Genomic DNA, 14,395 nt, shown 5'->3' with positions numbered 1-14,395 from the left:
TTGTCAAGCAAAGTCACTGACATAGTCCATCATGACCTCATCACCCTTGTGATATCAGTGCATGCACTGGAACTCAAGGACCTGCCATGGTATTTTTATGACCATCCTTATTACATTGACATCTCTACGGTCACAAAGAGACATTTGAGTCAATGAGTTCCCAATATGATGTGACCACCCCTGTCCTACAGTGGTCTACCTGACTATGTTTCTGATCATTTCTGATTTACGGCACCAATGCACTAATATCAACATCAGTGACATTATGCCCATAAAGTCCTCCCCACTATGGAGCCTCAAAAGGACACACACCCCTGCTGTCAAGAAAACTGCAGATCTGGGGCTCAGTTGTAGAGCTGGCACTTCTGATGACGTCATTGCATGTCACACCCTCAGCTGTGACATCACCACTCCACCATCATTCCAGAACCTTAAGGGTAAGTTCACTTTTTTGGTCAGGATTTTGAGGCCGTTTCTGCCTCAAAATCTGTGACCGAAAAGACGGCTCCCATTGAAATCAATGGGAGCCGGTCAGTTCTTTTTTCCGGGAGCCGGGAGGTGCTCATTCGTCAGGCCGATTCGCCTCGCAATTCGGCTTGAAGACACTCCCTCCTCCCAACTAGGCCCATTCACTAGGCCTAGTCCGGAGAGGAGTGCGCGACTGGATGGCAGCTGCCCGTGTTTTGAACCAGAACCTGAGGCGGCCTCCACCTTAGGTTTCAGTCCAAAAAAACTCATATGAACTTACCCTTAAGGGGTCACATCAGCACATATTTATGTATCATCGGCAGCACATTCGCTCCCTTTTACATCAGGATCATACTATTTTTTCCCAATTTACAGTAGCATGTACTCTGACATTGTGACTTTCAGTAAATTTGGTGATAGTTTCAGACAATTACATTCTGTATACAATAGAGTAGCTGAGAATGTTCCATAATTGTAATATTGCAAATGTCCATCTTTTAGGATAACACGTTTGTGCTTTGAGTATTGTTAGTAGTATCTGTAGGGCTCTGTTCACCTGACGGAGGAAAAATGAGTATCCTTTTAGACTCTGTTAAATATATTGTGTGGGGAAAGTAGCTCTGTAGCAGCAATGGTGCAGACCCAACCAGTCAGAAACAGGGACACAAAATCTGGTGCAAACTGCAAAATAAATAAACCTTCACTTCAGGCACCAAATGAATAAAATAAAATACAGCCTTAAGTTTATGCAAAAGACAAAACCCTGCTCGTCCGAGCTCTAACTAAACAATATGTACTAACTGTATGTGTGGCTTACAACTAGAACAAAACAAGCACAGTACGGTCCAGATTTATAGTGTCAAGACAGACCCAGACGCCTCTTCTCGCCCCCAGGATCTGCCCTGAAGTGCAGGCTCTGCAGCCTTTTATGGCCCAGTAACGGGCCCAGGACCCACACCTGGGCTGAGGCCTATTGAAGACCTGCAGTGAACCACACGTATGTCAGGAATCTGGGAGAGATATACTGTGACTCCAACACTCTGCCTGTCACCTTCTCACAATTGGTATATTTCAAAAAGGCAATAAATTATGTAGTATACTATACAGTACTATTCCATATAATGTTATGTAGTAATGAAACATACAGTGCGCCATATACTATTATTACAATTGGAACCTGTGGATGATGTATGCCTAGACAGTGGGATATGTTGAAGCCTTTCCTCAGATGTATACATCAAGAGCTTTTCCCAGTATATTTGTCAAACAAAGGCATAAAACGTGGTGTGAAGTGGGCTTTACGGGCTTTACACTGACTCTTTCTTTACATACAGTATAATAAGTATCCAAATGAATTAAGAAGAAAATGTCCATTCTCTAAGTGCCTTTTCAGTTACAATAGACAGTCAGGCTTTTTATTAAAGCCTATGGGAAAATATGAAGCATGATTTCCACAAATAATTACTGTAACTCACGAGTTTCCAGCTGCTTGCAGAAAGACAGAAAATCCATCAGTGCCCCCTATGATTATCTGCTATATCCATCATCACCCTCCTCCCTCTCTCTATGATGGGACTGAACTGAGAAACACATTATATATATACACATTATACTGTATATACACCATATGACCTGCATAGAATCGCGGGAACCTCATTGGGAGACTTTGTAGATTTCTGGGCTGGTTGACAGGCCATGACCCATGACATAGTTTCCATCACTATCTCATAATCTCTTTGTCAGAGATCTGCCCAAATGTCAAGCTGTTCCTGCAAGAAAGGAAGCTAGGAAGTTTCTTTCTTCATTTCCCTCTTCTGCAATGTATTGTATCAATGAATATGATGGAGTCATAAACCATGGTAATATTAAGAATAATAAAAACAACAATTTGTCAAGCTGACGCTTAAAAATGTCCTTTTACCAGATCTGAAAGCCCAATGCCATACATCATCTTACAGGCGCGGTCACTCTGAGCATTTTAGTGTTTTGTTTATCTAAATTAATTCAGCCATTCCAAAGTTATAAGCCTTTTTAGTATTGAGGAAAATATTAGACAAGTGGGCGGTAACACTGCATGACATATAGGCAGGGTCTCTGTGTGCTGTATGTCTTGCAGTGTTACCACCCACTTGGTTGTTATACACAAATTTGCATCAGCAGAAGGGCTTATATCTTAGGAATGACTTAGGATAAAGAAAATCCCAGAATGCTCAGGGTGACAACGTCTCTCAGATGATGAAGTCATTGGGCTTTGCAGATAACCCTATATAATGGTGGCCATAGTAACAGAGGCATAAACACAACTGACGGGCTCCAACATAACATTCCATTATTATGTGGTAGACGGAGCTTTGGCCCCCCTCAGACATCGGGGTCTGCACTCATCTGTTACCACACTGAATGGGATGAGACTGTACTTCCATTGCTAGGAAACTAATGATGTGTGATGTAAACAGTGAAGAGGGTAGCAATAAAATGAATTAGACAACCCCTTTAATATATTTGTGACATTTGTGATAATAAGTGACCACTGTCTTTTGATGACAGACATTGCAGGACCTTACTTTACAGTGGAGTCTTTTACTGCTGCTCTGAGAATGACCTGTACATTGCGATGTAAAGATTGAGAGGCCTCAGTAGTGGATACCTTTTTTAACGGCTAACAAAAAATGATGACAGCAGGGCTGTAACTACCGTAGAGGCAGCGGAGGCGGCTTCCACAGGGCCTGGGCCATTAGGGGGCCCAGTGACAGCCGCTACTGCTGCGTTTTTTTTGTTTTTTTTTTAATAGGCCGTTACGGGCCCTATTTACTTGCCGATCCTGGCAGGAACGGGATCGGCAAGTGACACCGTGGGCCCCACAAATACTTGGGGGGTGCATACCCCCAAGTATAATGATCGGCGGACCGGGAGAGGTAAGGGAACGTAAAAAATACTGTTACTTACATCTCTACGATCCTGCCAGGCCTCCTTCATACTTGTCTGACGTCTCTGATGTCACATGAACCCGGCCTGCTTCCCGGGTCATGTGACGTCCAACGTCATTAAAGAAGGACGAGAGTGGCGGCCGACAGCATAGGAGCCGGGGGACAGGTAAGCAACTTTTTTTTTTTTTATGTTTTTACTCCCCCGGGTCCCCGATTATTATACTCTGGGGTCTGAAAAGACCCCAGAGTATAATGATTGTTTATGGGTGTCCACAGTGGGACATAATACTGTGTGCAGGGGACACTATGGGGGATAATACTGTGTGCAGGGGCCACTATGGGGGATAATACTGTGTGCAGGGGCCACTATGGGGGATAATACTGTGTGCAGGGGACACTATGGGGTTAATACTGTGGGCAGGGGCCACTATTGGGGATAATACTGTGTGCAGGGGACACTATGGGGGATAATACTGTGTGCAGGGACCACTATTGGTGATAATACTGTGTGCAGAGGCCACTAAGGGACATAATACTGTGTGCAGCGGCTACTAATGGTCATAATACTGTGTGCAGGGGCCACTAATGGACATAATACTGTGTGCAGCGGCCACTAATGGACATAATACTGTGTGCAGGGCTTACTAAGGGACATAATACTGTGTGCAGGGGCCACTAATGGACATAATACTGTGTGCAGGGGCCACTAATGGACATAATACTGTGTGCAGGGGCCACTAATGGACATAATACTGTGTGCAGCGGCCACTAATGGACATAATACTGTGTGCAGGGCTTACTAAGGGACATAATACTGTGTGCAGGGGCCACTAATGGACATAATACTGTGTGCAGGGGCCACTAATGGACATAATACTGTGTGCAGGGCTTACTAAGGGACATAATAGAGTGTGGAGGAGGGGGTCGGTCGAGGTCTTTGGCGTCGGTGACAGTTGGGGGGGGCCATGTCAAAAGTTCGCCACGGGGCCCCGCCATTCCTAGTTACGCCACTGGATGACAGATTGCAAGCTTTCGGGACTGCTAGGTCCCTTCATAAGGCATGGTATAACACATCATGTGCTTGCCTTCAGATATTGTGTTATACCATGCCTGATGAAGAGACCTAGTAGTCCCGAAAGCTTGCAATCTGTCATCATTTTTTGTTAACCATTAAAAAAGGTATCAATTACTGAGGCCTCTCAATCTTTTCATTTCATATCCACTGGCTAATACGGTACAATGATATATTTGTACATTGCAGTCTCAGTTCTTAGAGCTTCTTGCCTCTCTGCAGGCAGAAGGAGAGGAAGCTTCAGGCTCAGTCTCAGCTGCTAGACCTTTCACCTCTGCCATTCAGGAATGCAGTATAATCAAAAGTGTTACCCCCCTTTGATCACTGAGTTTCTTAGTGATCTGTTAAGAGACTGGGGGACTTGTCTGCAGTCATTATTGGGGACCTAGGAAGCTCCTATACTGTCTGTATAGTAAGGAAAATAAACAGGCCATTAAACCGGTGTTCAGGATTGGTCATCAATATTACATCTACAAGGGTCTGACACCTGCCTCTTAGGCTTCCCTGCTAAGCCTAAAATAGTGTGTGACATCCTGTCTCCTGGAGGTGGACCAAAGGTCATAGACACAATGGTCTAAAGTAGACCCTATTGACTTCTATGGAAGCATTTTCTAGGCATGCTCTGTGACCTGTGCAGAGGTCATTGCACAGAGGGGAGAGATAGATAAGCTGTGACCATCACCAATTGTGACTGGTGGATTCTGTGTCTTATCACATGATAGCTGTGATCATTAGTGAACTCATAGGTGAAGCGGCTGCTGCAAAGAAATCTACAAAAATCAGGAAGTTTCTGCATTTTATTTGCCTTGGTGGCTAGAGTCAAAACTGCAGGAGTTTTAGGAATTTTAAAAAAATTATACAAAAGACGTAAAATGTTTTAAAAACCTAGCCAAAAATTCTTTAAAATATGTTTAACTTACAACTTGATTTAAAAAAAAAAAAAACACATTCTCTTTAAAGGGGTTTTCCCATCACAAGGATCCTATCTATACTGCGTGTTAATGTGAATGTAAGACTTTTCCTAAATACATTGCTTCAGCAAAACTGCTTTGTTTGTCCACTATCTTACTTTATTCAATTCATTTTGACACAACCCTTGACTTATCTAGTGAAAAGTCAAGTGATGTATCTGCTGCTCTCAGGGGGGAGGGAGGAGGGGCTAAGTGCACGGGAGCCAGCCTGGAAGGGGGGGGGGGTAGTTTACACTTTGGGGGAAAGGGGTCGCCAATACAGACCCGGCATCCGCTGTAATAGAGAGGCGGATGCCAGGGAGGGTTAGACGCCAGCACAGGTGCCGGGGCCTGTGACATCGCTACGCTCAGTGGCGTAACTACCACCATAGCAGCGGTAGCAGCTGCCACAGGGCCCGGGACATTAGGGGCCCGGTGACAGCTGCTATCATTATGCTCGGAGGTCTTTTCGGACCCCCGAGTATAATGATCGGGGCCCCCTGTTGGTGGAATACTTTCCACCAACAGGGGGCCCCGAAGCTGCAGCAACGGCTGAGACACAGGAGCTGCAGGTCTGGCTCCTGTCAGCGCTGCAGGACGTTCCCCCCCTCTCTCCCCCCTCCCTTTCTCTGCTGTCCTCTGCCCACCAATGAGAGGAGGAGGCGGGGCTTATCCCTGCCGTCCAGCACAGAAGAGAAGAGGAAGAAGCTGCTCCAGGAAAATGAAACTGAAGCTACACAGGTACGTACTGGGGTTACTTATTACTATCAGGCATTTGGGGGGATTACTTGTGTTTTAGTAACTCCATGTGCCTCATAGTAATAGCAGTTAACCCCATCATCTCCCTCACATTAACCCCTGTTTGCCTCACCATAAGAGTTACTGATATGTGAGACATTTGGGGGTAATAGTAATGAAGATACTTTATTATTACCTCCATGTCTCTCACATATCAGTAACTCTTATGTGAGGTACACAAGGCTTAATGTGAGGGACATGATAGGGTTAACTGCTATTAATATGAGGCACATGGAGTTACTAAATTGTAATGCACAGGACCAGATTTTTTTTTATCCACAATTTGTCCTGGTATAGCGGTCAGCGGTGACAGTATTTAGTCCTGTAGGGGCCACTAAGGGACATAATACTGTGTGCAGGGGCCACTATGGGGGATAATACTGTGTGCAGGGGCCACTAAGGGACATAATACTGTGTGCAGGGGCCACTAAGGGACATAATACTGTGTGCAGGGGCCACTAAGGGACATAATACTGTGTGCAGGGGCCACTAAGGGACATAATACTGTGTGCAGGGGCCACTAAGGGACATAATAGAGCGCGCAGGAATGCGTAGGAGGGACTCGGTCGAGATCTTCGGTGTCGGGGGGGCCCCATGTCAAAAGTTCGCCACGGGGCCCCGCCATTCCTAGTTACGCCACTGGCTACGCTCCTGCCCTGCATGAAGCCAGCCACCTGCAGGAGCCATGCTGCTATTCCGGAGGGGGGGGGGGGGGCGGAGGAGCGGAATAGCAGCATCGCTCCTGCCGCTGCTGGCTTCATGCAAGGCAGGAGCGTAGCGATGTCACAGGCACCTGTGCCGGTGTCTAACCCTCCCTGGCATCCGCCTTTCTATTATAGCGGATGTCGGGTCTGTATTGGCATTGTGAAGGCTGGGGAACTGACTGGTCTCACTATTCGCTGTACGTCCAATGCCTAGCTGCATCGGGAGCGCACATGCAGGGCCAGCGGCATAGAAGCGACGTCATCTTGCCGTTGGGTTTGCATATGTAACCCTACCCACACAACAACACAACAAAGCAGGAAGAAAGAAGATTTTACAGCAGCGAAGAGTGATGAGTATGTGACGTGGGAATACCCCTTTAAGGGATTAAGATCACTACCTTGGTTTGAACTTTAAGAGTATTATAGAAAGGGCAACGTCAGCCCTCCTGTTTCTGCAGATATCTATTTCTCCCCCATAGTTATCTATTGCAGAGGGAGTTACGTGTGGTTATATTAGCAGGTCAGATTGCATCATCCAGACGGTATGTACTGAGCGAGATTCAGGCTGAAACATAAAGGATTTCTTTTCAGCTTCCAGCTGGCACTGGATGATGTCACTGTGGGATAGGACAATGAAATATAAACAGTCAGTTGAGGGAAAGTAAGTTTAAAGGCAGACAAGGAGCACTTCAAGTGTACTAGATAGATAATTCTCATCTCTACAGAAACATTACAAGTTATTAACCCCTTCCCATCAGAGGCATTTTTTTGATTTTCATTTTTAACTGCCCACCTTCCAAACCCTGTAACTCTTTGTATATTTTTCCATCCACAGAACCATATTAGGGTTTAATGTGCTTCGTAATGGTACCATTTATTATCCTGAACAATGTTTGAGAAAGCTTCTAAAAAAATCAGAATGGGGTGGAATTAGTGCATTTGTGCGACTTTCTTAAAGGGGTTGTCCCATCTCAAGGATCCTATCTATATGGGTAACTTATGTAAATTGAAGACTTTTCCTAAATATATTGCTTTAAAAAATGCTGCTTTGTTTGCCTGCTATGTGAACTTATTCCTCCCATTGTTTAAACAGTGTTTCCATAGTGTTGGACCTGTGTGATAGGACAAGTGACGTCACTCACTGCTCTGCTGGCATGACAATCTGTTTAGCTAATTGCAGTTTGCTGATAAAGCCGAGTCTGTTATTTTTCTATGTAAACACACAGATAACACGGAGTCCATTCTCTACAAGCGTGTGCATATTTGATTTTGCATAAGTATTGTGATACTCTAGTGTCCTGTTGAGCAAGCTGTGGGGGAGGGTACAGGAAGTGAGAAGAAGAGACAACAGGCAAACTGCTGAAACAGGGAGATGGGAAAACCCCTTTAAGGGCTTAGTTTTTACGGCATTTACTGTGCAGCCAAAATGACATGTCACCTGTATTCTATGTTTTGGTACGATTCCAGGAATGCTAAATGTGTAAAATTTATATAGTGTTAGTTATATTTTAATCCAGTAATAATAATAATAGTAATAATAAATGTTATTTATATAGTGCCAACATATTCCGCAGCGCTGTACAATTTGTAGGGTTCAAGTACAGACAAAAAGATATATTACAAAGAAATAGTCATTTCACACAATAGGACTGAGGGCCCTGCTCACAAGAGCTTACAATCTATGAGGTAGAGAGGTGTGACACAAGAGGTAGCAGGGGCGGCATCGGAGGTAGAATTGCTTATACAATAGTCAGACAATTCTGTGATAGAGGTGACTGTCATTACACTAACATAAAACTGTATGAGCTGTCACCAGTCGTGTCCTTTAACCCATTAACAAAAATCTCAAACTTTGCAAAAATAAAAATAAAATTTTGCCATATGCATAGGGCATTTTTTTGTGGGTCCAGGTGTACATTTTAGTTATACCATTTTGGGGAACGTCTATTGTTTTTATTACTTTTTATTCAAATTTTTATCAGAGGCGAAACAGTGAAAAAAACTGCGGTTTAGCACAGTAGAGGAGAAGGCATCTTGTCACTACAGCCGAGGTGTAGCTAGGGGTTCAGCACAGGGTGAGGCAAACACGTCTAGGCATACTGATATTATCACTATAGAGCGACCTATGGTGGTAGATAGCAGCACACGTCTATTAAGACCATACAGTACAGGAAATATGTTGTGACTCACGGGTGACATCTGTGACTGTAATTGTTCATATTTCCCATCTCTTCTGTCTTCTGCAACATGGGGCCTAGTCTGAAGCTTGAATTTTCTGTGACTAGAATCCTTAATAGTGCAACGCAACACCATTCACTTATAGTAGCTAGCAACTCTTCATTTATACTTGGACAACTTCCAGGTACTTTACTTTAATCCATCCTACTGTTGCCCCCTGCTGGACTACTGTTTTTAAGACCGTTCTAAGAGTTTGTTCACATATAGAGGATTTATGGAATTTTATTTTCCTTAAAAAAATATATAAAAAATAAAAAACAAATATTTCCTAGCATTGTGAATCCCAACCACGGCCAGCACACAACCCTGCACGTGTGGGTGAGGTACTATGCGTGGGTGATCCACTTTTCACGTCTGTGAAAAGCAAATCTTTTTTTTCCCTTTTTATTGCATATTTTTTATGGTCGGTGAAAAACAGCTGACTCATAGATGTCATCCGTCTGTTTCATGGACCCATAGTTTTTCATCGATGTGAATGTAATGCATCTGAGATACATCATTAGTGAAAAAATAAGACGTGCTTCTGTTGTATTTTTGCAAAAACACAGATGATTGAATACATACATATGGGTACATATGGCATGTGCAAAAATTGGAGATGGCATACAGATGTGATTTGTGGATGTGTGAAAAAGACTTGAGACTGGAATCCCACAGACAGTGTTTACTACAATGTCTCATGCGGTTTTTCGAGCTAATATCAAAAGCGTATGCAAAAAATCCAAATTGAAAAATGTCCACATTGAATTCCTATTGTTTGGGTGGCCATGACTCTGTTTAACCCCATTGAACTGGGCTAATCAACATGCTGACCCATGGCAGAAATAGCCTGGGGTCGAATATCTCAGGTCAGATATTTCTGATGTGTAACACAACTTTAGACAGCGTATACAGCTGTTCTGCATTTGTATTTTTGTATCATCATTTGTTTTACTTTTTATTTCAAAAGCCTTGTTTTGTTTGTTAACATTTAGGTTACATGAATCATCAAATATCATGTGGAAACGCATGAAAAAATCAGTTTGACTTTATTTTGTATGCTGTTTAATTATAATTCTAAATACAGTGGTCTCTTGACTTTCGCGGGTCCGACCTTCATGGAAGGGCTATACCACAGGTTTTAATATTAATGGAAGGATACTCCGTTGTTTGTTTGAACACCACGGGTTTTCCCACGGCCGCTCATCAATATCATCAGAAAAGTTTTGTGTATCTTCTTCAATAGTGAGTACCCATATCATTTCATATACTGTACTGTACTGTACGTAGACTATTTTGGATATGAACAGTATTGCAGGACATCCCCTAACATGAGATTAAACACCGCATCTCCACTTCACGGAAATTTGACTTTCGCGAGCGGCCTTGGAACATATCCCCTGCGAAAGTCAAGGGACCACTGTAGTTTTTTGTAGTTTATTATGCAAATAATTATGGTTATTAGGATACCACATATGTTTTTTTTGTTGACTTGCAAATATTTAATAAAATACTAATTGTAGCAAAAGTTTTAGTTTTCTGACTTTTTACATTCTTTTTTTTTTTACGGCTATTGTTATTATTTGTAATTATTTTTTTTCCATTCCAAACATTTCCTATATATATCCTGTTTAAATTTCCTTTTAGGCGGGGCAAGATGTAGTTTTTATTGATACCGTTTGGGAAGGTCTGATGATTTGATCACTTTTTATTCAGTTTTTTAGGAGACAAAGTATTGAAAAAAATCACCATTTGACTATTTTGATTTTTTTTCCCCACTACAAAGTTCAGCGTATGGGATAAATATTTTGTATTTTAATAGTTTGCAAATTTTTGAGCATTTTTATGATTATTATTATTTAGATGCTGCAGTCAAGTTTAACTGCGGCATATGTATTATGAGCCCTCTCCATACATCCCCTTGACGTACATCATTGGTCATTGAGGGGTTAAATAAATCGGTATGCCCTAGCAAATGGCTATCCTTACAGACAGCAGTCCTACACTGAATACTGAACTTTCTGCCCATACATAGAAGTTTCTGAGATTTTCTGAACTCAGTTTGATCAGGACTATGGCTGTAGGGCTAGTTCACACGGGGACAAGGAGGCGGATTTTGACAGCGGATTTTGCCTCAAACTCTGTCTTCATAGAATGGCGGTCTATGTAGAGGGCTAGCTTTTTTTTTTCCGCTAGCGTTTTTTTCCGACATGACCTTTCTTCAGGCATTTTCCATCTGAAGAAAGCAATCGAAGTGAATGGGAAGCGAAAAATGCATGTTTTTTTCCGCACGTTTTTTTGCATCACTTTATGGGAGGGGAAATCCGCCTGACGTTTTTTGAAATAAAAACGCTCCACAAAAAGCGCAAGATCCAAAAAAACACTTCCTAATTAGGACACTTTTTTTTTCAGGACCAAAATAAGCCCACACGTAATTTACGTGTGAACTAGCCCTAACTGAATTGCAGATGTATTCACATGGGTAGATATTTCTACAGTCCCAGAAAATGTAGTGATTCAGCATCCAGTATAGTATCGACTTAAAAAATTACTTTTATTAGACCATTTAAAATTCCATTAAAAGACCATTTAAAATAGATATTTCTACAGTATACATTTTGATACCCTTGAAGAAAAAAGTCAAAAAAGTTCACTTCCTCGTAAAAAAAAATAGATCCATAAAACTGATAAAAATGGTATGTAACTTTCTATCTTTATAGACAGATATTATTGCAGCATATGTGTTTTATTAGTTACATGCCTGAAGCTGGGCACATGATATGAACCCAGACATAGTTACTCACAATACTGAGGACATAGCTTAGTCAATGTGCAGGACCTTTGTTAAATGAATGTGAGCATCCGGCCTTTTGCACTGTCTGGAACGGCCGGGCACTCCGCCAGTTTGGCTGTGGTTTCACTGAGATTGTGTTTGTTCCATTTTACATTTTGCATAACCTTTATATAAAAGAGTCTGAGACAGAAGACCGGTTAGATGAAAAGCAATCCCGCCACATTGCTGACACCATCTGGGGACGTTACAACTGAAATAATCTGACTATTACCACCGCATGCAACTTACTTGCTGTTTTTTTAAGTGTGAGATTCTAGTTTATACCAGGAAAGACAGTGGTAGGACTAGCATATCCAGTCTTAATATAGTCACAGACTGGTGCATAGCGTGCCAGATCTAGAAAGAGGCTCTGGTCTCCTAATAAACCAGGCGTATTCTGTGCAGTAAAATTCAAGTTTAGACTGGTCAGTAACTGTGTAGATTTCATGTATGGCTGACACTAGAGATGAGCGAATAGTATTCGACCGAATAGTAGTATTTGATCGAATACCTCCCTTTGCATAGTTATTGGTGTACTTGATCGAATACCACGCGGTAAATATTCGAATCTCCTCCCACCTTCCCTGGCGCAGGGGAGGTATTCGATTGAAACTACTCGCTCATCTCTAGCTGACACCAGTTTTCTAGTGTGAACTATAGTAAATCCGTTTTGTGTCCCTGCCCCGGGCCCAGCTCTCTCCCTGCTTCACCTACTTTAGCAAAAAATTGCAGAGTATGGCACCGATGTAGGAAAATTGTGCCACAATTACACTGCTATAGGTAGGTTAATAAATTTACTACTTCGTGGCAAAGTAATGACTTGACTTTAGAGAAAGAACTCTAAGCCAAGACTTGGATTGAACCAAGAGTACCCTAGCCCCTCCACTAACTGCAAAGCTTGGTCTATTCACTGTACTACATACAGAGAGGCAGTGTTGGAATGGGGTACCTAGTGCCCACCAATTAAATTCATTCTGGGGGCCAACTAGTTTAATGTATTAATTGCTAAAATGTTACCAACATAAATTTATGTTGGTAACATTTTAGCAATTAACAGATTGCTGTCCTGAGGCCCAATCTGTAGCCTGTAGAGATGAGCGAGTACTGTTCGGATCAGCCGATCCGAACAGCACGCACGCATTGAAATGAATGGACGTAGCCGGCATGCGGGGGGTTAAGCGGCCGGCCGGCGTCAAAGCGGAAGTGCCAGGTGCTTCCATTCATTTCTATGGAGCGTGCTGTTCGGATCGGCTGATCCGAACAGTACTCGCTCATCTCTAGTAGCCTGTGGCCTGACTCTTGTCTTGGACTAGGCTCCCTTTGCTCTCAATGTACACAAAGCTGCAGGCCTCAGGCAGCACAAAGACACTGCAAGAGATCTGATTATTGGGACCCCTATAATGTGATTGAGAAGATGGGGCCAGAGAGGAAGGCTACTGGTTGGCCTAACACCTAGTATTGTGCCTGTGGGGTGATGTGGCTTAGGGCCTGAGGGCTTAGCCTGATAGCAGGGGTGCTGTTGGGTGGCTGGGACACTCCCATTGTGGATACCATGCAACGACACATCTAATAGGTTTATACAGCTTGATTAAAATGTATACTATACCAAAGAAACTGAGCCACACACTACGAAATTATGCGACAAGTCTTTGTCTAATGTAAAGAAATCAATTGTTGTAGGAGGTGTAGACATAACTCCCAACTGTTCCAGATTCAGCAGGGGAGTTCCTGATTTTGGGTGCTGTCCTGCTGTCCCTGAGAGCCATATACCAGCTTCAACTCAATGCCACTAGGCAGCCGGCAGCAGACAGTATAGTGGCTCTATGGTAATAAAGTGAGAAACTATTACAATTTTTTGTTTAAAGAGGACCTTTCACCACTTTTGGGCACATGCAGTGTTATATACTGCTGGGAAGCTGACAGTGCGCTGAATTCAGCGCACTGTCGGCTTTCCCGATCTGTGCCCGGTGTGAAGAGCTTACGGTCCAGTACCGTAGCTCTTCTATGGTCAGAAGGGTGTTTCTGACCATTAGCCAGTGACGTCCTTCTGCCTCGCGGCGCCTATCGCGCTGTGCTGTGGAGCAGGGAGGAACGCCCCTCCCTCTGCTCACACAGCTCGTCCATAGACGAGTATTATCAGGAGCGGGAGGGGGCGTTCCTCCCCGCTCCACAGCACAGCGTGATTGGCGCCGCGAGGCAGAAGGACGTCTCTAGCTAATGGTCAGAAACGCCCTTCTGACCATAGAGCACTACGGTACCGGCACCGTAAGCTCTTTACAGCGGGCACAGATCGGGAAAGCCGACAGTGCGCTGAATTCAGCGCATTGTCAGCTTTCCAGCAGTATATAACACTGCATGTGCCCAAAAGTGGTGAAAGGTCCTCTTTAATATAGCGTGGGGCCACAAGAAGGGGATAAAATTGTGTG

At 43.3% G+C, this 14,395-nt stretch overlaps 1 protein-coding gene across 1 annotated transcript in view; it reads right to left on the bottom strand.

Moving 5' to 3' along the window:
• Positions 1 to 9,232, bottom strand: part of LOC142196917 (dysbindin-like) — a 35,844-nt gene extending 26,612 nt beyond the window's left edge. Inside the window, exon 1 of the mRNA XM_075266896.1 lies at positions 9,110 to 9,232. Within this exon, the coding sequence (XP_075122997.1) occupies positions 9,110 to 9,232 (123 nt within the window). The remainder of the gene's footprint in view (positions 1 to 9,109) is intronic.
• Positions 9,233 to 14,395: the final 5,163 nt, after the last annotated feature.

Source organism: Leptodactylus fuscus, chromosome 3 (assembly GCF_031893055.1).
Source record: "Leptodactylus fuscus isolate aLepFus1 chromosome 3, aLepFus1.hap2, whole genome shotgun sequence".
Taxonomy (NCBI): Eukaryota; Metazoa; Chordata; class Amphibia; order Anura; family Leptodactylidae; genus Leptodactylus; species Leptodactylus fuscus.
The sequence above is the reverse complement of the archived record's forward strand: the minus strand, read 5'-3'. Positions and strand labels throughout refer to the sequence as shown.